Source organism: Ptiloglossa arizonensis, chromosome 4, assembly GCF_051014685.1.
Source record: "Ptiloglossa arizonensis isolate GNS036 chromosome 4, iyPtiAriz1_principal, whole genome shotgun sequence".
NCBI classification, from domain to species: Eukaryota; Metazoa; Arthropoda; class Insecta; order Hymenoptera; family Colletidae; genus Ptiloglossa; species Ptiloglossa arizonensis.
In genome coordinates, this window is record NC_135051.1 from 24358574 (window position 1) to 24385568 (window position 26995).

Sequence of the window (26995 nt, forward strand, 5' to 3'; positions counted from 1 at the left end):
GTGGAAAAAGTACCTGCGGCCTACGACCACGGACGAGATATTACGACTACGTGCCGCCACCCCACCAACCGGGGATACGTTACCAACGCGATTGTACCGTGATCGTGATCGTCTTGTCTTTTTAACAACGTTCTACCTCTCGTCCTACGAAAAATCGTGAAATCTCCCTCGACCCTTTATCTCGTTGTCCTGATCTTGTGACGTCATTCGTCGCACCTTGCCCACCCGTGTACGTGCAACCTGTTGCGACCCAATGCCGCTACGATTTTCTTCGATCGGTCGCGAGCGGTATTCACATTACCGATCGGGATACCAATGTTCATTCTACGATACCGATCGCGTCGAAAGCGCCAAAACCGATTCGAACGAATCGGTATGTATTCGTATCTATAGGTTACTTTTATTATTTAATAACCGAACATAGAAAGGTCAGGTAAGGACAAATACGATGATAAGAAAAAATGTAACGATCAAAAATATGTAGAAATCCGATCCTAGAAGAACATCTGAAGAAACGTTAATTCGTGTTTGATAGATAACCAAGAACAGTAACCGATTGGAACATACCGAACGAGTAATTGCGTAACTACGATAAATATTGCCACAAAAACTAATTGAATACAGTTTTTGCGCAAGTAGAGTGTGATCAAATTTCTTGCATTTTCTTTCACACATTTAGTATTACAGTATTCGTCGCATTTATTTACATACGTATTCGATTGAGACAGGCAAACGAATCGTTTACATTGAAAATATATTTTCATTTCGTACGAATTCCACATGAACGTTACACATGCACGTATTGCGATTTCCATAACTTATAATATACACATTGATACGCGAAATAGTGAAAATTCCAGGAGCAATAACATCTGCAATGTTACGCGCGTTGCGATTCAACAGTTGCATAAAATCAGTTTTATATATAAACACGATTTTTTTTAAATGTAACGAGAATAATATTTTAATTCCAACGACCTATCTTTTACGAATATTTCAATTGGTTCTGTACTAAAGTTATAATATAATATCACGCTGCATTGTTGTCGATGATAGTCCTAGAAGCAACGGCAAAAGCGTCACGTTAAGTGAAGGTTGTTAATAATAATTATGATCGTAATAATAAGACCTAAAATATCTATAATATGCAAGAATTTTATAAATAATTCTAAAAACATATGGGATAGTTACATTCAAGGATGCAGACGAATTTACTGTAATAGACATGTTTGTATAAATAATATTCTTCCATCGATAAATTTAAAATGCAGAATCGGTTTGTTTTTATACCTTTTAGTATATTCAGATAACAAATGCAATTTCTCTTACGGCAACTGCTTTTATTGTAAGTTATGGTGAAGAAATCAATATTATTTGGTATACCGTTCCAATGTAGTAATTACGTGCATTTTCAGGTACAAGATATGCACACTAGTATCATATAGAATTGAAGCAGAAGTAAAGAAGACAAAATAAAAAATTGAATTGCGTTTCCTCATTATGATATAATATGTATAAAACCTTTATTTTAATCATGTATGCTGTTTTTATGGAAGCGTATTATTATTGTATTTTAATAATATTGCTTAAACAAATTTAAGGGAATTTATAACGAAAGCATATGACTGCATTTTCATAACTCAAAATCCTTTCATGTTTTAAGGATATTTTATGCCCATTGTGTAATACTTGTTACTTTTGCATAACCTGTACCTATTCTAATATGTTTGGAAAAATCGATGGATATCGAAAAGTTAACCAGCCTTTCAGATGGGATGTTTCCTTGTTTGCTGGTAAAAAATTATAATACTCAACAGTTAGGAGCACAACAAATAGAACGACTAGGAGCTATAGTGACTTATGTTACATATAACTTCTCAATGTTTCAATAAATTACCATTTAAATATTTTGAATGGTTCCCCAAAAATATCACATAATTTATTTTTTTGTCGACACTTTATAACAAATTATTAATAATATTCTGACATTAATATTCGCAATAATTTTAAGAATTTTGCAGTATAATTAGCCGATTAATATATTCTAAGAATAAAGAATTAATCATATTTTATGCAAGCACTGTAGGAGAATAATTCTTCTAGAGGACAACGAAATTTTGTACATTTTCAATAGCTCGCAAACTAAACAAAAGCAAAATTATGTTCAATTTTTGTAATTGAAAGTGGGAATTGCTTAAAATGCCATGCAATATGATCTATTTTTTAATCATTGTAACTTTCTCTCTTTTGCAACACAAACAACCTATTCGCAACTACCGTCGTCTATGTCAACTTTAATGAAACAAAAGAGTAATCGTTTCGGATTTATTCTGACGTAATAATAAAGATAATTGGATTAGAAACCCGAATATTATGTACTGATTCGTACTTTGGTCGTTTTCAAATATGATTGCACTAAATAAGAAATATTAAAAAATGTATGTACTAAAACTTACTACTTGTTTAACAAGTATGTTGTTTTTTTCTTACTTGCCAAAAATAAAAAATGCTTGCAAATCAAAAATTTGTTTATAATTTCATAGATATACTATTTTAGTTTCATAGAACGATCTATTATTTTAGAATTTTCTATAAGAAGCAAACTGCGATATAAAAAAACCCATTTGGTTGTAATCAAACAAACTGATTTGATGGTCACAAAAATAGGCTCTGGATAGTACACTTTTACATTGAAATATGACAATATTTTCCCTTATATCTTATGATTTGATTAGTTTCGTTACTTGTAAACAAACATATTTGGAAGTTCACTGAAGAAGGGCGGAGATGTCCCAAATTTTAATAAGACGATCTTGACCAATCGTTAATAATCTTCGCCTGGGAGCATCAAGATCCATTCCGACGACATTATGTTTTGCATCATGGAAGGATGCTAAAGATGTTTGACTAAATAACATACATGAAATAAATAATATGTTTACTCGACGCGTTCCACTTTTTACATAATCAAGTATCAGTACTCACTTTGCGACTTTAAGTTGAATGTGGCATGGATCACAAACCCTAACTTCAAATTCAAAACCCATTGAAGGTATTGGTATTCGTTGAGACGTACATCGTCCACATAATGCGCGACCACAATGGCGGCAATGATGTTGTCTCAAACCTAATTGTCGTTGATCCATCATTGCTTTAATATTCCAGAAAAACGGTCTTCCACAAGCCTACATTTATTTATTTTGGTATTAATACATATAAGATGATTTAAAAGAAAAATGATTAAAATATTTGTAATTTCATAACCACATACTTGGCATGTATCAGACTCTACCCATCCTGCTGTTTCTTTTCTATTTGCAGCCATATCCCAACAAACTATTACTCCATCTTCTCCTCCAGACAGTAACACACGATCATTACTTGCATAACACAATGCTGTTACTTTGTTGCTGTAAAATTGTACATAATACTATACAGGATAAATTCAATTAAAAACATTTGTAATAGATAAAATTGCTTACTGATGTCCTTGGAGTTCATATGCTGTACCTTGTCTTCCTCCAATATCCCATACTATGATATTCTGATCAAAACTTCCAGAAAACAGAAGTTGTTTTTCGCAATCCCATGCTAAAGTATGAATACTTCCTGTATGTGCTTTTAATGTTGTGATTAGTGTAACACCATTAGTATCTAATTTTAACATTGCTATTTGTCCAGAATAATCACCAACAAATGCATGTTTTGATTGTGCATCAAATCTGTGCGAGTTAAGGAGACACATTAATATCAATTACAAGTGACTTCATATAAACTACAAAGTTCTGGCAATGAAATATATTATTAATGATTTGCCATTAAAAAGGATACTGCAGTGCAGTGTACCATGCATCTGTCTGATATGATCCTAACTTTTGACCAGTTTCTGAACAATACAGTTGAAACATTTTATCTCGACCTACACTTAAAACCCATTCACAATTTGCTGCAAATATAACACCTGTAACTCTTGCCTGATGTGCAGAATATTCACGCATAGCAGTCATTCGGTTATAATCTTGTTCCAAAATAAATTCCTAAAAGTAGTATCTAACATATGTACTTTGAATTAATGAAAATATTGATAGTTGTACCTGTATAATACATACATTTATAGTTCCATTTTCCAAACCAACAAATAGTTGCCTAGTCTCTACACAATAATGCATTGATGTTGCACCAGCAGCCATATATTGACAAACGCTAGGCCAGTACTGGCCAGAATCACGTTTTAACCATACTCTAACAGTTCTGTGAAGAAGTGCAACAGAATGAATCACATAACAAATACATTAAATTTCATTCTAAAAATACAAAGTACTTAAAAGAAAAGTGCGACCTCATCACTTGAATGTATATTTAAGTCAAATAAGATTTAAATACTTAATTAAATTTTCCCTATCTACCTGTCATCACAAACACTAATTACACCTTCTTCCCGCGGTATAATAATTGCTGCATTAACATCATCATTGCATCCTTCCAATTTTGATAAAAGCACGGGTTTGCGGCTTGTGCTGAATTTATCATGGTTTACTCCTGGAGCGGGTTTTATCTCTGCTGCCATTTCAGTCTTTGGAACGTAATCTTTGAAGTGGGCTTGTCATTTGACAGTTGTCAGACTTCGATGTTAATCAGAGTTTATATACGTTAAGAAGACGGAAGGACTGATTTTTTAAGAGATAGTGGAGAACCTGTCGGCGTTGCGTGTACGTTATTTGTTACGAATCTTCTTTGCCTTCCTTTTCCAGTTCTTCTTTATCAACTGTTACACTATCGTAGAAACACAAACAAGGTACAAAATAGATCGGACATTTAATAAAACTTTCTCTCCCACGACTCGGTGGAGTTCTAGCCGTAGACGAGATACAGAATTAGATCATATAGTACAAAGCAATTTAAAACTTTCCAATAGAATAATTCATAATTTTAGAATTTATTTTATATGCAATTGTAAAGAATGAAATATTATTTAATATTTCCTATATAATTCTTTGATCGATAATTTATTGATATATTATTTGTCATGCGAAGAAAAAAGATTTTCAACAGAGGTCGGTACTTTAGTTTTTGTAATACGAACATTCACAAGATAGTAGATCTATCTAATACATCGTCTGTGTTCTCAGCAACGATTCTTGTTGTAGTTTATGTCACTAAGTCTGTCAAAAATTGTCAGCATGGAAAGTTTTTACATTATTTAAGATTATTAACATCGGTAACAGTTGATAAACTATTTTCTATTAATAATACCACTATGTCAGGAATAAAGGTATCAAATAAAAAGCAGTAATTCAACGATTTTTTTTGTTTAAAAAGATTCATTGAAATAATAAACTATAATAATGTTTTTTTTCGATATTAGACTGACAGTAATAAAGATGATGATTTAAAGAGACAAGGTTCGTTTAGGAAACTGTTACCTTTGAATACTAATGGAGATTCTCAATTGAGTATGTCTGTAAAAATGATTGATAGACCAACTGTTTCACAATCCAATAAGGATTATGCAGTTTATCTACAAGAATATAATATTCTATCCGAATAGTAAGCTACTTTAATAAATAACATTGCAAAAGTATTTTTACTAAATATAAAACCTGTTTCTTCATTTTCCTTTTTCATAGCAATATGTTATGTTCTCAAGACTTAAAAGGTGTTTATGTTATACCTTCTGCACAAAATTCCTTGTGTAAGTAACATATTTAATAAAAATAAATTTCTTTTTTTTTTATGGACTTCATGTGTGTAAAAGGTTATACATTTGAATTGTTTAAGTCAAATAACAATTGATTCTTAGGTCTTGCTTGTCCAGACTTCGTCTAATATAATGGTTTTCATGTAAATATGTGCATGATTTATTGTTTGCCACATTTTCTTGTATACACGACCGCAATGAGCATTTATTGAATTAAATAACAAATTTATTTTGTGCTAGTATGGTTTGGTGTACAATTTGTTCGACAAGGAATCTACCAAGGAGGTATCTTCAGATTTACTATTACATTACCACAAAATTTTCCAGATGCAGAGTGTCCTGTAAGACTTTCCTTTTTAATGTATAATATATTCATTTTAGAACTAGTTTTAACACATGTTAAAACAATTTTAGAAAATCATATTTCAAACTCCAGTTTTTCATCCTTTAATTGATCCTGAGTCTGGAGAGTTGTACACATCATGGGGATTTCCTGAATGGAGAAAAAGCAATAGAGTTTGGCAATTAGTACAATTTATAACAAAAATACTCACTAAAGTAGATACTAAAATGTATCCTGTAAATCAAGAAGCATCTATATTGTAAGTACATAAATTATGAATTATATTTGTAAGTTTGAACTTGATTTTCTTGTATGGTACATTGTTTGTACATTATAGATTGGAAAACAACTTTGAAGACTTTCGAGAACGTGTAAAAAACTGTGTGCGGGAAAGTTTAAACAAAGTTTATAATCCACCTACAGTAGATGATCCTCATTACATAGCTTTTGGTCCATACATCAGTGAACTCCATGACTCCATTAAGCGAGAAATTTATGAACCCAAGGTACAAAAACTTATTTGGCGAATTATTGACAAAATTTTTTAGTGAAAATATAATTTTATATGATTTAGGAGGAAGAAGAAAACAAAGCATTGGGTTTATCCTGGGTGCAACCGGGCTCTGTTCAACCATTTTCAAAGCCTGAAGCAAGATAATGAGCAACTATAACATATAAAATGCAATAATGAAACTTCATACGTCCTTAAGAGATGAAAGAACTGTACATATACATTACTGATGCAGGGAATATATCTTATATCTTAATACATATTTTTGTAGTAGCAGAAAATGACAAATTCTAAATTACTTCTGGTTACTGTAGTTTAGTATGGGGAAATGTCCAGTAACCATCGATAATACTCTTGTATTTTACTAATTTGAAAATATAATCATTAATTTATTGATTATTATATACAATATGAATGAGCATTTTTTTCAAATAAATATTAAGAAAGTAATAGGGTAATAAAATGTTATCAGAAAATGTTGGCAACACTGCTAACTGCGATACGTACGGAAATTCATGTTAGTGTTTTTTAAGTCGTTATGTTCATGAAATTATTTTAATTGATTTATAGTGATCTTAGCGATCAATGCATTTAATTGATAAGACGAGACAAACTCATTAGTAGTTTATTACTTTCACTTTTGTTTTTAGTTTTTTATCTATTATAAATTTCGTCTAACACTAGGTATTTTTCGTAACATTTGCTACCATGCGTACTAGGTTTTAGGTGTGTACGGCAAGCTTAGTGAATCAGTATCCGTCAAGGGAAATGCATATCTCGAGATAAATGTGAAGTGCCAAGAAATATATCGTGCCGGAGTGTTAGATGTTGTTTACACTCTTTTTTATTTTGTTTCGAAATATCTCAAACCATTTGTTTGCTACATTTTAAGATTATGCGCTACGATTTTAACCTTTAATGACAGACATACAGTTGTAGGTAATTATCTTATTTACACGTTTGACTAGTTAATGTGCTTCCCCTTTTTAAATAATAATAGCGTAGTAACTTTCAAAGGAATATGATAAATAATGCGAGACATATATTTTTAAAAAAAAGAATAATAAATCTTAAATATTGTAATCTCCCCGTGCGAAGAAATTGGTTACGTACTTGTAGGTTAAGGGCGGAGTAAGCTCGCATATAACTTATAAAAGAAATCGCATTTAATTTAAATATTTTGCGTAAAATATAAATATTAAAAATGTCAATTAATGTTTCGACTACTTACAAAATATTCAAGTAGTTAAATAAATGAGTTTATTTTATTTGCTGTTACAAAGCTATATTGACATATTGTGCATATTATTAAATCAAACTTTCTTTCGTATTTATTTCCATTTGTTTCATTTTAAAAATAAGAATTAATGTATTCCATACAGTTGTTTCAGGTAAAGTATATAGAATATCAATATGCAGACAATAAAGTGCGTCGTAGTAGGAGATGGAGCTGTAGGTAAAACGTGTCTGTTGATTTCATACACTACAAATAAGTTTCCATCCGAGTATGTACCTACAGTTTTTGACAATTATGCAGTCACAGTAATGATAGGTGGTGACCCATATACATTGGGATTATTTGATACTGCTGGTAAGAATCAATTTAAATTTATGTTAATATTTAATTTCTTGTGGTAAGAATAAAATATTGATTGTTATATTATGTTACAGGTCAGGAAGATTATGACAGACTGAGACCCTTAAGTTATCCACAAACGGATGTATTTCTTGTTTGTTTCTCAGTAGTATCACCATCGTCGTTTGAAAATGTTAAAGAAAAGGTATGTATTATCAAAAACATTCATTACCAGAATGCAAGAAATGAAATCTAATCTGTATGGGGGTAGAAAAGCATTGTTGATGTATGCATTTTATTTTAGTGGGTGCCTGAAATAACACATCATTGTCAGAGGACCCCATTTTTGCTAGTTGGTACTCAAATTGATTTGAGAGACGATGTTGCCACTATAGAAAAGTTGGCAAAAAATAAGCAAAAACCGATATCGGCAGAGCAGGGGGAAAAGCTCGCCAAAGAACTAAAAGCAGTGAAATACGTTGAGTGCAGTGCTCTTACGCAGGTAACGTACTATGAGTTGTGTAATCTTTTCAGTTTTCTTTATGATATTTTCAGATAACTATATGCAATATTTAACGTTGCAGAAAGGTTTAAAGAACGTATTCGACGAAGCTATCTTGGCTGCACTCGAACCCCCTGAGCCAGTAAAGAAGAGGAAGTGTACGCTATTGTAAAATGAGTATTTATTTTGGGAGCGATGCATGTCCGAAAGGGAAACAATGTTATGCATAACAATGGCGAGCGGCAAGTTTAATACGTAGTATAAAGCACTGTTAGAAAATTTCAAACTGTGCTTACATGGTTCCTTTTTGAAAAAGAAATGTTCAACTTTGGAGATACGTTAAAAGCCGCTAATATCAGCGCGACAATATCAATCGATTTACTTCTGCATTACCACTTAATCATGACCACATTCCACGCAACGTGAATTCAACTTTTGGATCGGCTTTATGAGAGTTTCTTCAACGCGGTCGAATATATTTCTCAGAGCGTTTTGCACAAAAATTTGTTAACGTTTTAATCGTTGCTTCGAAAATTTCCATGCACCACGAGAGTTGCTTATTTTTATAAATTTTATCCAAGAGATCTGTATCGTCTAAAATTTTCTTTGTTACCTCTGTTAAAAATAATTGGTGCTATCAATTACTAATTTTTTTCATGCTTCGTCTATTTACCGATAAAGGGGTCGTAATGTAAAATATTCTTTAAATCTTTAAGGAATCAAACTTTCTGGAGAAAAGAGATCAAAGTGTTCCTTTTCAACATACTGGATTGAAGTACTTGTTTCGAGCGAGACCAGTATTAAAAATATTGCGATTAATGTATAGACTTACAATATATCATAGATACATTATTTAGATACTAATATTTCTGTTTGCATATAACGAAACGAATGAAAACGATACTAACATCTCTTTTCATTGGACAGAGTTGCAAATATTGTCGAGCGTGCACTACCAATAGGATTCGAAAAATTCTAAATGGCAGCTATGTCACGCAGAATGTTTCCACAGAAGCGCGTTGGTTTTAAAGACTTTCCACATCTGATTTTGTACATATCAGCGTTTGTCACGGTCTACATTGACACGACGAATTAAAACAATACGAGGACAGGAGAGGGGAGGGGGGGTTGAGAAATAACAAGCATTTATACTTTGTAAGAATTTCAACGAATGAATTTATTGGTGGCAATCAGCCGCGCTGTACGCCTTAAAATAGGTCTCGTATGAATAATACAACGAGCAAACGAGCTTGTTCTCCAGTACTTGGATAATTATGTATTATTTATTGAACGATCATCGTATTATTCGGTAAATGAAAATTCAACGCCTAATGTTTTTTCACGAATTTACATTAACTGTTACGTATACTGGATTACGTGCAAGGGAGGATAAATATTCGAAGCGCAACACATTTCGGTAACGATCGGACGATTTCGTTCACACTTCGATCGTCATTGCGTAGGTTAGGCGAGAGCGAGTTATCGCGAAGAAAAAAAAGATCAACGATCGACCGGTACACTTTGTGTTCGGTTAAGAGAGGTGGCATTTAGTAGCATTGTACGTGTTACGATATGTAGACACAACCGTATAACGAAGAATATTCACATAAATATATTTATACTATGCATAAAGAAGAATCCTTCTTTCGTTGTGTTTTACGTTAAAATTGATCTCGGGAGTTACCTTTCAGTTCTCCCGTCCGGTGCCATTGTTTCCTCTTGCGTTTAGAAAGTAACGGGGGTGGGGGTGAGGGGGATCTCGTAAGTGCAAGGTACTCGGTACACTTGGCATTCTCCGCTCGAATCGGCACGTGCGAACGGAAATGCAGGGTGCCGAGAGACAGAAACAGGAGGCAGTCATTTGACGATCCAATGGAGCATCGTCGACGTAGTTTGCTCACCGTGGTTCGTGCGGTCCTCTTTCTTCACTCCTGTTCCCCTTTTCCGTTTTCCTTCGTCTTCCTTCTTCTGGTCTCGTTCACCTGCTCGCTCGTCCCTCCCCACCCCTAGCCATTTCTCTTTCGCCCACCATTCGGTTTCTTCGATTGCATCGCCGTATAACGTAGCGGGTTGCGCCTTGTGGTTACTTCAATTAGGTGGATTCGTGGTTACGTATCGGCGTACTGGAGCGGTTTAACCACGCCGACACAGAAGGTACGCCGGTCACGGACTCATCACGGACGTGCCTCTGAACTCCCTTGACATTATCGCTAATCATCTCGAATCGATTCTCGCATCCACGAGAAACGGGGCTCAGGTATGCGCCGCCAGACGTGAGCTTTCCTCTCGATACGAACGCGATAGCGACCCCCGTCGATTACCGTAGCAATTAGTCTTACGAGGAACCATCGTGCGGTGTTCGGGCGGATTGTTTTTTTCTCTTTTTTTTTTTCAACCACGCGGGGCGCTTTCGTCGCTTATATTCGAGTCATCGCGACTAAAAATAGAAATGTTTATTAATCTCGTCGGCACCACGGGTACGTGAAGCGTCGTACAAATCGACGTTGAACGCCTTGCAATTGTTCCTCGTTAGTATCGGACCAACGATCCGGAAAATGAAACGAAAGACACGTTACCGTGTTCGGCAATTCGTTCTGTACACAGCGAAAGATCGTTCCAAGGAAAGTTACAATTGTCGCTAAGGGCATCAATAAAATAAATACACAAACGATTTAGCGATTACTGTCACGAAGGACGCCATCGTGGCCCGAAACGAAAACAACACAATCCCCTCCCTTCGAGCCGAGGCATCGACCGATGATCGACCCTTTCCGTAAATAATACACGTGACCAATAGCGTCCCGTGGATATTGGTCGCTCGATCGATAGTTGTTCGACTTCGTCGTAAAGCGCTCGAGCTTCATTTGACTCCGTCGAATCGATGAGCAATCGATAAGTACGCGGGTTTCCGTGCTGACCAATAATAATATTTGCCGTGTCGATCGAACCATCGATCGATATCGAGTCGATAGTGCAGAACGTACGACCTAAAATGGATTGTCGTTACTGTCGGTATAGCTACGGTGTTCCGTGATTTCGCGAGAGAATCGTACACGTACGGCACACGAATTTGTTCGTTTCTCCCATTCGGTTCCGCGGGGAGAAAAATTCACGCGAGTTCGGGAGCTTCGATACGGATTGTGCGCGTAATCGCGTAACGTTCGACGGTCGATCGAGTGCAACGAACGGGGCTCGATGTTGGCGCGTACGTGTAATTCCGAAGCACGTGGAAAAAGATGGGCACGTAGAAGCCCGTATACGAAGAGGCGCGTATTATAAAACAAGTTGACCACCTGGTGGCAACCGCGCGGGGGGCCTTGAGCCGCACGTTGACACAACTCATTTTTACGCGGTGTCCCACGCACGATGGGCGGCCGCGCTCGTCCGTGCCCGTCCGTGCTCGTCCGCCGCGCTCGTTCGCGCTAGCACCGTTTCTCCGCTGTGTTTATGCTGTTTTATGCTGGCTTCGGTACCACCGCTCGGCTGACTAATGGCGCGAGATCTGTGTCGTAGTCATCGAGGGGGTGCTCCCCGGCACCGGCATCGCCGGACCTCTCGAGATACCATCGATTCTTGGAGATTCTATTGCGAGATCCTCTCGAGTCCTGCTCGCTGTTTCGACGACATTTTTTTAGAAGCTATCGTCCTTCTCGACCCAGACTGGCGCGATCGGACTCCGTGCATTTTCAGCTCGCGTATCCCTATTCTCGAAAAGGTAAGAATATAGTTTATTCGTTTTGCTTCGGAGACCCACGAATAGGTGGCGATCGATCCTTGAGTATTAATCGATTCAGCCTTCGTGTACTACGAACGAATTGTGACACCGATTCGGCGATTTTCGATAATATTTCACCTCGTTGTACGCAAGATGAGAGTAATAATATTACGATTGCAATCGTAATATTTTCGCGCTCGATGCATACGAATACAAATCGTGACCTAAAATTGCCCGAAATCGACAATTACGAGTACGACTCGTAGTTCAGATCGTACAGGTTAAGACTCTCATGGCCGTGGTCACGTATCCGCGATTACTCGAGCCAGCGGTTATCGGCCGCTGTCACGTACGCGTGAGTTCGTTCTTTCGATCGTCGTATCTACATTTATTCGAGTTATTACGTTCGTTTACGCTACCTATATTTCCAGTTATAATATTCCCAGCATTCTCGCGTGTCTTACCTTCACTCCCGAACGTCCGTCGGTCCCATTTACGCTACTCAAAAAGTGAAATATTTTTCAACAAAACGCCCGATGCTCTCTCCGATAAAATTGTTACTCGCGCGAACTTCTAACCTCAATCTACGCTTTCGAAACACCGAATTTGAAAATTGACCGTTACGATTCGCGAGCATCGCCGATATCTCGAATCGTCGGGAATATTTTCCACGCTTTCGAGGCCCCGATCCACGCGAGAACGGGAAAGGAGAAGATCGATGTTTCAATCGGAAATCTTACCCGGACTCGTCGACGCGTTTTCTCGGTGGAATCCGCGCGTTACTCGTCGCGTACGAGTGATCGTGTTAGCCGCGGACGCGCACTGGCTGCGAATGATAATTCTCGCGAATGGTAAATGACGTGCGTGGCGGTCGTAATTACTCGTCCGCACGCGAATACTCAATTGCGTGCAAATTTGTCGAGACGATACATCGGCGCCTGCGGTCTGCGGAAACGCGTTACCCGCGTGGAAGGTGTTGCTCGTCTTGAAATTTTCTCGCGCGCCGCTCCTATACAAATTGGAATACCGCGGTAGTGCGCGGCGCCCCGTTTATTGAAAATCGTACCGGCTACCGACTACCGAGCCGCGCCGCGAGCTTTCGTACCATCCGCCTCAATAGAGCGCCGCGAGGGGCAATTTCCTCGCTCGAGTACAATTGTTCATCGATCGAGACCCTTGCAAAATTGCCGCGCGTTTTTGTCCCCGTTATTGGCAACCGACGCCGGTACTGAATAACAATAATTTTTATCAACGCGGCACTGACCCCCCTGAATAACACGCGGAAATATACAATAACGAGGGAAAAAAGCGATCGTGGTCGCAAAAAGTGTCGGCGTTCGAAAACGGAACTTCGCTAAACGTTCCACCATCGTGATCCGAAATTTTACTGTAAATGTTGTCGTAAATATTACCATAAATATTATTTTATACTGTTTCCTTTTGCAATGAATTTTTGAGTCTTTGCATACGATTCTGAAAAAATAATTTAACGCTTATTTTTAATATCGTAATGCGTGGTCAAATAATGATTATTCTTAAATCTAGGATTTACACTTAATTTTTTCAATTTTCTTCACTTTTTCTTCCTTGTTACACTCTGATCGTTTTCTCTGGGCTCTGGCACACGATACTAAATCTAAATTTTTTCAAAATTTTATTTGGTTGTTCGAAAAGTTATTACGTTTTCTAAAATGGAGAATATGTAATTTAATAAAATGTTTATACAGTCTAAAAAAATCGTGTTTAATTTTCACAAAAAAAAAGAAACGAAATTATATAAACCAAAATGGAGAATATATAATTTAATAAAATGTTTATACACTCTGAAAAAATCATATTTCATTTTCATAAAAAAAAAAAACGAAACGACTTTCCGAACGACCCGATAATTTTAGAATTTTATCTCTTGATTTTTGAAACGATCGTTGGAAAATGTGGCGCGCGTAACGTTAAGAAAATCCAATTTCGTTGCGCGATCCACGGTCCGTGGAATCGACGTATTCGTTCGCTACTCGCCAACCAGACCGAATTGTGATATTTCCGTCGGCTCGAGAGGAGGAGCGTGCAAACGCGAGGCTGCGTCGACCGAAAAACTGTCCCGACGTGTTCGAGTGGTCGACTTCTGGTATCTAGCCAGCCATGGTTACGGGCGATAACACGATGGATAAGTGGCACGCGTCGCTTACCTTTCTTTCCACCCGGCGGACATAGTTGCGCGTTAAGAATCAGCGCTCGGGATCTAGTTTTAAACTAAAACCAGACGCTGATACTCGGGATCGGGACAGCTCTTAGCCTGTCGCTCGCGACGTGAAATTATGCAGAGCCCGAATATTTATACGCTACGACACGCATTTGTACAACGGTCGCGTCGAGATTACGCGTAATCTCGCTCGTGTTCGTTACAAGTTTACCCACACCGGTCTCTAGTCCGCCATCTTTTTTCCACGCGAGGAACACACAGCCTCTCGACGATTCCACGAGATAAAGGGACGGAATTTCACTCCCCCTCCCCTCCCTCCCCACGCACACACACAGACAGAACTTTCGAACGAAATTTCCCCGAAGACGATCCGAGTCGGATAAAACGCGTATCCACGCACCGAGTCCACGTATTCGTTTCCGGTTTTACGATGTCCATTCTCCTCGTTTCGAACTGACCCGAAACCTTTAAAATTCGTCTCCCGATCCTCGTTTCGCGCATGGAATAACCCCCGCGCGTACACCGCTGGAGAGGTTAGGGTGGAACCCTCGCGGGAACGTTTTCCACGTATTTATACCGTCTTATCCGAACTTTGGATTTCGGTCGGCCGTCGATTTACGGCGATCGTGGTCCGCGTGTACGCGCACGGATTCCACGATATTATTTCAGAGTCGTTTAACAGCGCCCCCTCGCGGTACCAGTGGGAGAAATTATCGAGAGCCGGGATCATCGGTAAAATTCGTGGTACGCGGCGGCGACGCCGGTGGTGGTGGTGGTCGGTATTCGATCTTTCGAACATTCACGGAAACTAGAATGCACCGGTCAGTGGTAAGCAAGCAGAAGTCGAGAGGCGACGTGGGTGGCAACAATGGCTCTCTCTTGAAGCGGGCCGGATTCTGGTGGCACGACATGCATTGTACGACCACAGTTTGAAGGTGATTGATCACCGTTGGCGATCGCGCGTACACGCGTGCGTCGCGTCGCGTCGCCTCGTGGACCTCTCTCGCTCTTCCGTCTTTTACAACAGTACGCACACACGTGCAACAAGCCCGGGCTGACAACGAACTGGTCGTCGTCGTCTTCCTCGTCGTCGTTGTTGTAGTCGTCGCCAACCAGATCTGGATTTTCGATGGAAGCAAAACCCCGCGGGGGGGCGAGCATGCCTCGACGCATCCGATCTTGACCGATCGGCGAGCAAAAGGCTAACGAACGTTCGGTGAGTTCCACGATGCCGACGGCAGTCGCGCGGATACGACGACACGGTGCCGACGGGACCCGAACGCGCGCGAAAACTCGCGAATGGATTTTCATCGCTCGCCGTTAAAGCCGATGCGTGTCACGCACGAGCCCGAATACCGTGGAAGTTCACGCGTGGAAATTAATAAAGCGAAATCGATCGATTCCGGTAATCGTGGGATACCGACGGACGCGGCCACCGTCGCGAAACGATCTCACTCGTTCCTTTGTCTCGTTTCACGGTGTCAATTTTCACGTATCCCCCTCGGATTCCCGATAAAGACGTTCGATTCGTAGAACGAAGTTTCTTTGTCGGTGTCACCGCCCTCTTCCGACGCATAGCGGTGCTTTCTCATTTTTTAGAATATCGTTCGACGGCGTTGAGCGACGGTGGGGAAGGGGCAACGCTCATTTTAATACAAATTGTTTCGGTGTCTGTCTATACGATGCTACCGCATGTCGCAGAGGCGACATTGCGTCCCTTGGCGTCATTACCAGCCCCTCGGTAACCGGGCTTACCCGATCGGTAGCGTCATATGGCGAAACTCCGAGCAGACGTTTAGCGTAAGTAGCGTAGTTACGCGCCCCATGGGGGTAATGCGTGGACCAGTCGGAAAACTCGCCGTCGTCGTTTCTGTTTTCTTGCGCCCACGGAAAGACACACGGGCGCTTCAACGCTTCGAGCGTCGTCGCGACGGGTTTCGGGTGACGGTCGGGTATCAACGACGACTAGATACGGAACGATTCTCGGAAACGGATATCTAATACCGGACGGATGAAATATCATTACGGTAACGTGGTAAATTTATTAAGAACTTAATTGTCAAATAGATGCTTTAACAGTTTCCGAATTGGTACTTTAACCGCCTGACCAGCTTTCGAAACTTCCTTTTCGAACTCCATTCCGGAATAAGTATCATAACTCGGAGTCTGAAATAGTTGTGTGAAACACTGTTCTAATTTTAAGGTTAGCGCGGGTAGAAACGATGGGAAGCGTTAAAATCGACTCGTCGTGGACTATTAAAACATCGAACAAGAATTATTAGATTGTTCAACGATTCTTAAAAAAAAAAAAAAAATGTAACACTTATTTCGAATATTGTCCGTTGTTTTTCCATTGGAGAGACCGAATAATGATATTTTTGGTAAAAATGAAACACGATTTTTTCAGAGCGTATAAACATTTTATTAAATTATACAGTCTCCATTTTGGAAAACGAAATGGCTTTCCGAACAACCCTAACACTATACCTTTATAACTCTATATGTACTAACTCTACACTCTATACTAACTCTACACTCTATACTAACTCTACACTCTATACTAACTCTACACTCTATACTAACTCTACACTCTACACTTTATACTAACTCTACACTCTATACTAACTCTACACTCTATACTAACTCTACACTCTACACTCTATACTAACTCTACACTCTATACTAACTCTACACTCTATAACTATCTCTACACTCTATAACTATCTCTACACTCTATAATAACTCTACACTCTATAACTATCTCTACACTCTATAATAACTCTATAGGTTATAACTCTAACCTCTAATCTTTGGCGGTCAACTTATTCTTAGTATCTAGATATTTCAATGGCCAACTTGGCTCAGTATTCGAATCTCTAGAGAGTGAACATTTATATGGTAAAAATTTCTCGAAATTCAACTTCAAATTTCAATTTTCCGTAATCGAAATATTTCAAAATCGTTTCCTCGAATCCACCTAACCCAAGTTCTATCAAAGTCCACATTTATGCCATAATACCTCCAATACCCACTAAACGAATCTACAAACCCAGTTATTGGGTTGTTGGGGAAGTCCCTTTCGGATCACTGATTGCGTCGATAAGAAAAATAATGAAAGTTTGTTTTTTGTAACGGATACGTCCATCGATACGATTTCCTCCTACAAGCTCCCCGACTCGTTCCGCCCTAGACGACACGTTCGTCGAGAAAATTTCGTCCCGGTGGGACCCCCAGCACCGAACGCAGCGCCCCGAGTCCGTGGTGTTAAAGAGTTCGCAACGGAAGTGTACCCGCGCGTTGTATCGGATGCGTCCCGCCGTTAAAGATTAATGGTGGCACGGACGCCGCGGCGTATTAAGACGTAACGGGTAAAGGTTTGAAAAAAAGGTCACGAATCCCGAGGAGAGGCGACGAGAGGCGGTACACGCGTTAGCTGTCGTGAGATTTTCCCCGGAAGTGGCCACTCGGATCGCGAGTCGGCGCTCGATTACGTAGTATACACGTATACCACGTAGGAAAGAGGGAACCGGGGGTCTGGTGATAAACTCTCCATCCCTCGTTGCAAGTCCCGTCGAAGTGGTAGCGCGGGACACGGACACGGGCACAAACACGAGCACGAACGAATCGAGTCGGAGAGTGGCTCATCAGGCTGATAACCCAAGAGAAGAGAAGCGCGTGTCGCCCACTCACGGTGATTGCTGCCACCAGGTTTGTTCCTCGACCCCCTCCGTCTACCCTCTGGCTCGCTCCCCACCTCACCCTTTGGCCCCCTCGGTCCTCCTCTCGGTGTTCATCGGTATCCCCACCGCGCGGCCGATAGCTGCTTCCCCCACCCGTCCCGGTGTATCCGAGCTCCCACCAGAAGTCCGGTTCATCCCTACCAGTCTCGTCGACGATCGTTCGACCGTGCCTCCGTATCACCTTCTGCTCTCGAGAACTTGGTATTGTCCACCCACGCTGTTCGCGATCGCGTTCCCGTTCGCGTTCTTCCTCTTTATTTCCCCGCACGGTGTCACCCTTCCCACCTCTACCCTTTCACGCCCATTCCCGTCTTTTCTCGGTTTTACTTTCCACGGTGGGGTGGCCGTTGCTAGAGATCAGCGGGAAGGACGCGAGCGGGACGGTGGAGGACTAACCTACGCGCGAGGGAGGAAGAAGGAGGACGGGAACGGTTCCATTCGATTAGAACGCAATACGAGGAGCCACTATTCAGAGCATCCACGCTATCGGGGCTAAAACCACTAAAGTCGACAGCGTACTGACACGGTCGAGCATTAGATCGCCGGTAGGAACGGCATTGGCAGGGGATATCGCTGTCGCTGTTAACCGCCACCGTTGTTGCTACCGGGGGCCGTCCAGCCACGAGTGTTTAGTATGCTCGTACGGTACTCCGGTTTTACCCATTGGACTCCCCGCGGGGTATACGCCGTCGGACTTTACGACAATTGACCATTCGGTTATACGCGGACTCGAGTTCGCGAGCACGATGGAAACCACCCCACCTGAGCCCCCCTAACGCCCCACACACCACCCCCCTCGCCGTATTACCGATGAGCACGCTACGCCATTTTGATTCGTCGCTGAATTTCAGCCGCCAGCGCTCTCTCGTCGCCCGATTCTTCGCGAATAAGGGAAACGACGATTCACAGAACTCGTCGACGTTGGTAGCTCGGGGTACTGATGGTACGATCGACTCGAGATTTTGCGTAAATATATTAGATGTTAAAAGGAGATATTGCACTGTCTGCACCGATGACAATAGTCTCGGAATGTTAGGTTTCTGAACGATTGCAGTGTTTCGATCTTGGACTTTTTACGGACCCGATTCAGAGTTACAAGGATGAAATGTTGACACGTCCGTGTGTAACGGACAACTTTGATCAAATTGGTCATTTGTGCTTTCTTTAGTTCCCTAAAGAATAGTGTTTAAGAGTGCCTGGGCCAAGTGCACTACCTTCTACTAGGCACATCTGCCAAGGGGTTTGGGACAGACTACACCTTTCATCGTATTCGAATCATCACAGAAAAGAGACCTGAAACTTTGATAAAATTGGTCATTTGTGATTCTTCTAGTTGCCTAAAGAATAGTGTTTATGGATGCTTGGGCCAAGTGCACTACCTTCTACTAGGCACATCTGCCAAGGGGTTTGGGATAGACTACACCTTCCATCGTATTCGAATCATTACGGACTAGATCCTTCAGAACCTGAAACTTTGTTCTTTAACAGTAACAAGGATGTTTATCCTGCCGTAATTTAACCTTAAAACGACCTTGCATTTGACTATGCACATGTTCAGGTCAAAGATGTCCCGAATGCGTGGCAACCGTGTTGCTAACCTTATGATACAACGAAAGGACCCAGATAATACAGTCTTGTCCATTATTGTAGTTTCACTTATAGAAACACCATGTATAAACGGGTTGAAAGAGACCCGAGAATACCATGGTTTAACCTTAAAACTACCTTGCATTTGACTATGCCCAAGTTTGGACCAAAGATGCCCCGTATATGCGGCAACCGTGTTCCTAACCTTACGATACAACGGGAGGACCCAGGTAATACAGTCTCGTCCATTACGATAGTTTCAATTCTAGAAAAACAATGCATAAACGGGTCGAAAGAGACCCGAGGGACGCAGCAGGCTGAACGCAACTCGACTCGGGTGATACGAGCACGGATCGTTACCCCGATCGAAACTTTCGTCGGGCGAGGACGAACCTCCTTGAACCGTGTCCACGTTTTCGACGTAACCCGCGCGCCGAACAAAGCGTCGATCGTGCCCGTGGCACGCGTAAACACGCACAAGTGACCGCGCGATCTCCGTTTCTTCGGGACAAATTGCCGTATCCCCCGGGGGATCCCACCGATCGTCGTCATAAAGAAGATTGCCTCCGCTCGCTTTTGCGTGCGATTAAAGCGTGCGTGCTCGCCTCCAGTTGCCGGTCAACCGCGTCGATTCTCCTCTGTCGGCAATTTGTCCAGATGACGGTCCCCGTTCGTCGCGAAAAATTCTCTCGTCGAGCAAACGGGAAGGCAAGAATCCACGAGTCACACGAACAACGAGGAAAAATCGGGGACGCCGCGACGGTGGCGAGAGGACCGTCTCCAGCAGTTTTCCGCAGTTCCATCTGACGGTGAATTGAGAACGTCTTGGTAGGCACGTAGTAGGGAAGGTTCGGGCGGTTGCAACTCGGGTTATCTGCAGCACGGGGCTGAAAACGTAAGGGAGTTAAAACGCGATCCAATTTCTCAGGCCATTGAGTGCGGCGACTGCCATCTGTCTAACGGGTGGCCCCGTGCTTTTTACAGGCGAACCGTGAAATGCGCAAACAGAAGGTCCGTACCTCCTTTACATTTTAATCAAATCATTTCTCTATTACGCGGATCGGCCACCTTAAAGGATCTCGCGGGACCGAAGGGTTTAATTTCTTTCCTCTGCTTCTCCACCGCCTCTCCGTTTCTATCCGTTTCCCTTCTGCTGCGTCTTCTCGGTTCGTTCGGTCGGCGCGAACAAAGTAACGCTCGCTTTTTCGCTATTCTGCGTCGATCGAACGTTCGGGAGACAGAGAGAGCGTAGAGCGGCGCGGTAGTTGCGGGGGAGGGGGGAGAGTAGGTGGGTCTACAGGGGACAGATCCGGACAGTGAGACGGGAGAGATCGACGAGGTAGGAGGTGCGGGGGAGGCGGGTAGGTGGCGCGGGGTGGTAGAGGGAGGCGACGAGAGGCGATCCGTAACGCGTCGATCTCCAACCTCGCAGGGATCAATTTAATTTTGTTACAAATAGCTACAACCCTTTGGTTGCCGACTCCCGTGGCGGGCACGTACGCTTCCAATCGGTTAATGACTGTTTCGAGGATCGATCGTTCGCCGGAGCGAAAGCCTCGAAATAATCATCATGGTTTCACCGTAATTGCTCCGCGGGAAATGAGAGATAGCTTCGTGAGCGAGCGAGCGAGCGAACGAACGAACGAACGAACGAACGAACGAACCAACGGACGGACGGACGGACGCGGGGCAAGGCGCAATTACGCAAAAATTAGTTAATTGTTCGTGAGTCCCATTGAAAGTACGGAACCCGGTTGTAATTAAGCTTTCGCGTAACGTGAACCCGATAATGATAACTATAAATTTCTATCCACGACGAATCGAACGGACAGCGCGGCCGGTAATTGCGGGAGGGGTTAGGGAGGGGGTGGGGTGGGGGGACTCGTAAAAACACGAACTTTCTTTTCGAGGAACGGGGAGACGGGCGTCTCTCTCTCTCTCTCTCTCTCTTATTCGCTCGCGCGCTCTTCATTTCCGATTTCTCTCTCGCTTTTCTCTCATTTCCCTCTCGCTTTTGCCCCCTACGCTTCTCTTTCACTTTTCTCTCGCTTCTCTTTCACTTTTCGAGAAAGACGGAGACGAAAACTGAACAGACGACAGGGAAAGAGCCTGACAAACGGTTCCTCGTTCGTTCGTCCGTTCGTCCGTCCGTCCGTCCGTCCATCTGCGCGTACGCGTACCGCGGAGCAGCGCGCAGAGCAGACCGAATCTTTTTCGAAACGGGCCGATATACGTCTAGCACGGATTGATATATGTCTATCCGTGACGTCGGGTATGTATGGATTTTACGGGCGCGTAGCTGTCTGCCACGGATACTTGATGGCGGCCACGGAGGCAGATTCATCTTTGGTGTGAATTGGCCACGGGGCTAAATAAAGCTGCTCCGATGAGTCTCAGCGGGGCCCTCGGCTCCGATATATATATATACACTTGGTCTTCATAGATAATTTACCGGCCACGGAATCGTATTAAAGATGGATGTGACTCGTTGATGCGAACGGTCGTGGTACACGCGAAGCTTGTCTGTCAGATTGTCTGCGATAACGTTATTGAAATAACAGTTTCCTGTAACGAGTCGAATTAAATATTTACATATCGCGAAGGCGACCCCTATAAATCCACGAGTCGTTCCCGAAACGTTGAAACAGGAAACCGGGGCGGGTGATAACGGTAAATGTATTTCGTTTCCCGATGACGTTTCGCGAGGTTTACCTACGAAAACCGTTAGGTTTCCGGTCGGCCGAAATCGTCGCGAAAAGAACGGCAGCTCGTTTTCATCAATTTTCGGAACACCGAGGCTCCACGCTCGACCGCCACCCACCGGTGTCTCGAGCGTTGTCGTCGTAGTCGTAGTCGATGCTTTCGTGGCGTTCATCGGGCGTTGGGGTGGGGGGAAGACGTCGCGGGAAAAGGACGGAGCGACTCGGGTGGGGGTAAGACAGAAGCGGAAGATGGAGTTCGAAGGTTGGTGCGTCGCGTTTCGTGCTAACGGAGAGCGCCCGGCTCGACGGAGAGAAAGAGTAGATAAGGGGTTGGAAGCGGCGGAGGGAGGGACAGGGTAGGCATAAGGGGGTCGATAAAGTAGCGATCGCGCACGGGACTCAATTACACGCTCCGGCGCGCGTTTCTCTCGCTCTCTCTCCCCCCCTCTCTCTCTTTCTCTCTCTCGCTCTGGTTCCCGGCGCGCACCCCCTCTCTTCTCGCTCGGCCGCCATCAGCACTCCCGCCCCCAAAGCAAACCCCTTCCACGCTCCGGTTTTCCAGGCACCGTTCAACCGGCTCACCCCCTAACCTCCCACTATCCCCTGGGAATCGCTAAAGGGACGACTACGCTCGACTCGAAGCAGGAAATCAGCCAGACAACTCGACGGCAACGCTGTTCCTGTCGCGAGCTCCCCCTCGCGCCTCCCTGCCTCCGCCAATTTCATCTGCCACCCCCCTCTCCCCCCGCCTATCGCTCTCGAACCACTTTCTCTCCCTCTCGCTGCTACCGTTCTCCCGCGGTTTCGTGCATCCGCTAGTCATCGCTGCTCTGCTTTGCTGTCGGTCGGATAGGCGTCTTCGCGACGTACACGGTGTTAGCGGAACTCTCGGTGAACTCACGGATGGAACGATCGTCTCGAGTAAATTACGTACGACGATACTCGACGTACCACCTTTCTCCAGTCGAGTTCTTCGCGTCGTTGGATGGATAGAATTTTCATCGATTGATAAACGACGAACAGAAACTTTATAAATATCCTTTTGCAAGCCCTTGCTCATCGTGTAATTCGGATCGCGGGAATTAATCACTTTCGAGAAGCTTCTCGTTTTCCAAGTTACGTTCTCTGCATCGTATATTTTTTTGCAAGGTTTGTAACACGATCGCTCGATTTTTAAATTGAAATTTGTATTTAAAATTTTTTCTGGTATCTTGAAAAAGGAAACTATTTCGGAGATATTCGAACCAGTGATCGTTCCTTTCGACAAATGCTTGGATAATTGTTTCTTTTCGATATTTTAACGTTGTTCAGCCACATTATGATTTTTTATGTTTCATCGGTGTTCCACTCGCTCCTTTTGGTTCCTCAATTTGGTTTCTCTATAGTATCGAGAAATTGCAAAAATGTTAAGAAGCTGTTCCTGGATGGAGTCCGTTTTCAAGATCGATCGCAAAGACAGTTCTCTTTCACGCTTCAATTTGCTCCATGTCCTTTCGGTTCCCCGCCATTGACGACCAAACGGATTCCTCACGCCTTTAGCGAACTCTCTGCTTCTGCAGCCCCCGGGGAACCCCCGCGAGCGTTAAGTTCTGCGCTTGCTCGCGATTTCTTTCTACGTGGCGATGGGTCAATTGCCGAGGCAAAGGGCAGCCAGATGGCAGCAGGGTTATCCAACTGAAGATCCGAGCCACGACGAAGACCAAAGTCTATCCGAATTTTCCACTTTCCTTAACCTCGTCTCGCGAAATGTCTTCCACGCTGGAAACCGAGTTACCCAAAACTTTTACAGGTCGAGACTCACTTTCGGTCATATTTCGTCACTTACTCGTAATCTGCATTTTGATAGGGGAAGTTGAATAAAAAATATGGCTAGTTTAGAATTTTTCCATACCTTGAGAACCTCTGGAATACACGGTAGTGTCCCCCAGGTTGTCACAAAGTTGTCTCTGATGAACTGAGAGATGATACTGTTGCATCATCGAACGTTAACTGACGGTAGAATCTGTCCGACAATCGCAATCGTCGAATAAGCATATTCGTAATAACGTTCACGACTACGCTAGTAATTTAATGGTTCGTGACCGAAACTCACTAGTCTCGTTCGAGTCGTTTTCATTCGCGAATCGATCGTTTTAATTATCGTGAATGCATTAAAGGAACCAGTCGCGATCTGAGCGGGTTTCGAATTCCCTCGACGACTCTTCGAGGATCGTTTTCGTTTTGGTAAACAAAAGAGAGTCAATGTTACTGGCAGGTAATTCGTCGTTCAGTCGTTGATAAGTCAAAACAACGCTAAATGTGTCCAATCGTTCGCGATTCGTGCAAAAACGAGGTAGCCGAGCGGTAAACGATCGTTTCCCACGAGGAGTGTAGAAAGTTCGCGCTTCTATCGAGCTATCTAACGGGTGTGTTCAATTTCCGGCGCGAGTTCGATCGCTTCGACGTCGAGAGCGTGAAATCTATGTTACACTCTGTCTTGGTTTCCTTTTGGAGACCCTCGCGCGAGTTTGGTCGCTTCGAAGTCGAAACTATAGCGTGGAATCTCCCTTCCGCTCTATTTTGGTCTTTTACGAATGATCTTCACGAGTTTGGTCGCTTCGAAGTCGTAACGAAAACATGGAGTCTCTTCTCCGCTTCATTTTGGTCTTTTCGGAAAGATCTTCGCGAGTTTGGTCGCTTCGAAGTCGAAACCAATGCGTAAAGTCTCTGTTCCACTTTTGATCGTCTTAGAAAGATCTCTGCGCGAGTTTGGTCGCTTCGAAGTCCAGTGTGGAATCTCCGTTCCATCTCGTCTTAGTTTCCATTGAAGAATCTTCGCGAGTTCGGTCGCTTCGAAGTCGAAACGAAAGCGCGGAATCTCCCGGCCAACTGAATCACGATCTACAAAATATTCTCGACAGTTCGTTCGCTTCGAAGTCGACCCCGAACGTTAAAATCTCTGCTTCGCTCCCTCTTGGTCTTCTTCGAAACATTCTCGCCGTTTCCAACAGGGATCGCTCGAAAATTGGCACCGTCGTGGAAAATCGTCGGAAGTAAGTACATCGGTGTTCGAAAAGCGAGCGTCTTGGTGGAGGTGCGCGCGCGAAGCGAAACGAAAGGCTAAACAGAGTGAGATAAAGAGAGAAAGAGAGAGAGAGAGAGAGAGAGAGAGAGAGAGAGGTTTGTGTTCCAGAAGTGGAAGCAGAGCCAGAAGTGGCGAGGAGGAAAGGGAGAATGATTCAGTAGTGAAATATGTTAGGAGGTCGGCGTAATGCCTTTCTTTCTCCCCTTTTAAAAATCGAGTGTATGAAGCGAGCCAGACAATAATATTTCACATGCCGCGAGGCTAATTGAATGCTACCACGGTAGTTCTGGTCCTTAGCAGGCCCTCGGGAGTTCTCGTGCGTTTCCCCCCCAGTTGGCCCCCTTTTCGTTCTCCCGGCCGGCAGATCTTCCTACACCGTCCCTCTCTACTCCCCCCCTCCCCACTTCCGTTCATTCGGTGGCACCGATTCACCGTCGCGCAGGTCCCGCGTCAGGCCCATTCGAGGTCCATTCGCTTTCGGAGAAGGAGTTACCGTAGAGGAGTCACCCCTCTCTCTCTCTCGCTCGTCTTGGGCCCTTTCTCCTTCCATCTCGCGCGGAGGAGGGATTCTGGGCCCGCCGTGCGAGAGGACAATAATTAACCGGCGGTTAGTTTACGTCGCCCCCCGTGGTTTCAGGGCTCTATACGTACGTACCTAACGCCTAGAGGTTCCCAACTTTGCCACATTTTGGTCGGATTTAAGCTCTTAAGCTACTTTCGCGTCATCGTTTCGCACCGATCGCGAAACGGGGCCACCTTGGGCCTACTCGAGTCGGGCGCAACCACGATCATTCATCGGTTCTGAAAGTTTTTAGATTCTTCTGGTCGATAGAATTTTGAAAAGGCTTCTCGAACGATTTTTGGGCACTCTCGAACTTTTACAGTGTGTACACGCTTGTTGGACAGGTACATTAAATGTTGTTTTTTACGATAGAGTTCTTTTACGGTGGAGTCGATAATATTCGTCGAATTAATTTATCGCTTCCTGTGATACAGAAATCATTCAGTTCGTTAAAAAAAAGTCATCCTCACTTTTATTACACCCGAGTCGTTAAAGTTTCCAATCGACTCTCATAAATTTTGTCGACACTCAGCGATAATGTTCTTTTTCGTCAGATTCTAAATGTCTAATATGAATTTTTCTTCGGTTAATTTTCACCAGAAAGATACTAACCATCTTTTATAGACTTCGACCGATAGAGGACCGGATACGAAGCATCCAAGGACGTCTCCTACTTCCTTCGGAACGTTTAGACACGTCCTATACACTCGATGAAAGCACAAACTGTCCACGTGTCATGGTTCACGCGATATTAATAGAATCTTTCATAATAATAATAATAATTTATCCATTTCC

The 26995-nt window shown here is 42.8% G+C and overlaps 3 protein-coding genes across 4 annotated transcripts; 2 read left to right on the forward strand and 1 right to left on the reverse strand.

Annotated features, from left to right (window-relative positions):
* Positions 1–648: 648 nt before the first annotated feature.
* Wdfy2 (WD repeat and FYVE domain containing 2) lies at positions 649–4721 on the reverse strand. The gene is made up of 7 exons (XM_076310377.1): positions 4407–4721; positions 4110–4251; positions 3832–4037; positions 3483–3722; positions 3272–3410; positions 2986–3185; positions 649–2907 (listed from the first exon to the last, which is right to left on the reverse strand). Exons 1-7 carry the CDS (start codon positions 4565–4567, stop codon positions 2769–2771), a joined length of 1227 nt encoding a protein of 408 aa, XP_076166492.1. The 5' UTR covers positions 4568–4721; the 3' UTR covers positions 649–2768.
* A 411-nt stretch (positions 4722–5132) lies between these two features.
* Positions 5133–6963, forward strand: LOC143145655 (AKT-interacting protein). Its single transcript, XM_076309230.1, has 7 exons — positions 5133–5272; positions 5366–5547; positions 5628–5692; positions 5939–6039; positions 6113–6300; positions 6379–6547; positions 6616–6963. Exons 1-7 carry the CDS (start codon positions 5258–5260, stop codon positions 6697–6699), a joined length of 804 nt encoding a protein of 267 aa, XP_076165345.1. The 5' UTR covers positions 5133–5257; the 3' UTR covers positions 6700–6963.
* A 212-nt stretch (positions 6964–7175) lies between these two features.
* Positions 7176–11301, forward strand: LOC143145436 (cdc42 homolog). 2 transcript variants are annotated; one of them, XM_076308813.1, is made up of 5 exons: positions 7176–7491; positions 7944–8143; positions 8224–8333; positions 8433–8630; positions 8713–11301. In XM_076308813.1, exons 2-5 carry the CDS (start codon positions 7966–7968, stop codon positions 8800–8802), a joined length of 576 nt encoding a protein of 191 aa, XP_076164928.1. In that variant the 5' UTR covers positions 7176–7491; positions 7944–7965; the 3' UTR covers positions 8803–11301. The 2 variants fall into 2 exon arrangements, with proteins under 2 accessions (XP_076164928.1, XP_076164927.1); XM_076308812.1 differs by having other exon boundaries at positions 7179–7491; positions 7935–8143.
* Positions 11302–26995: the final 15694 nt, after the last annotated feature.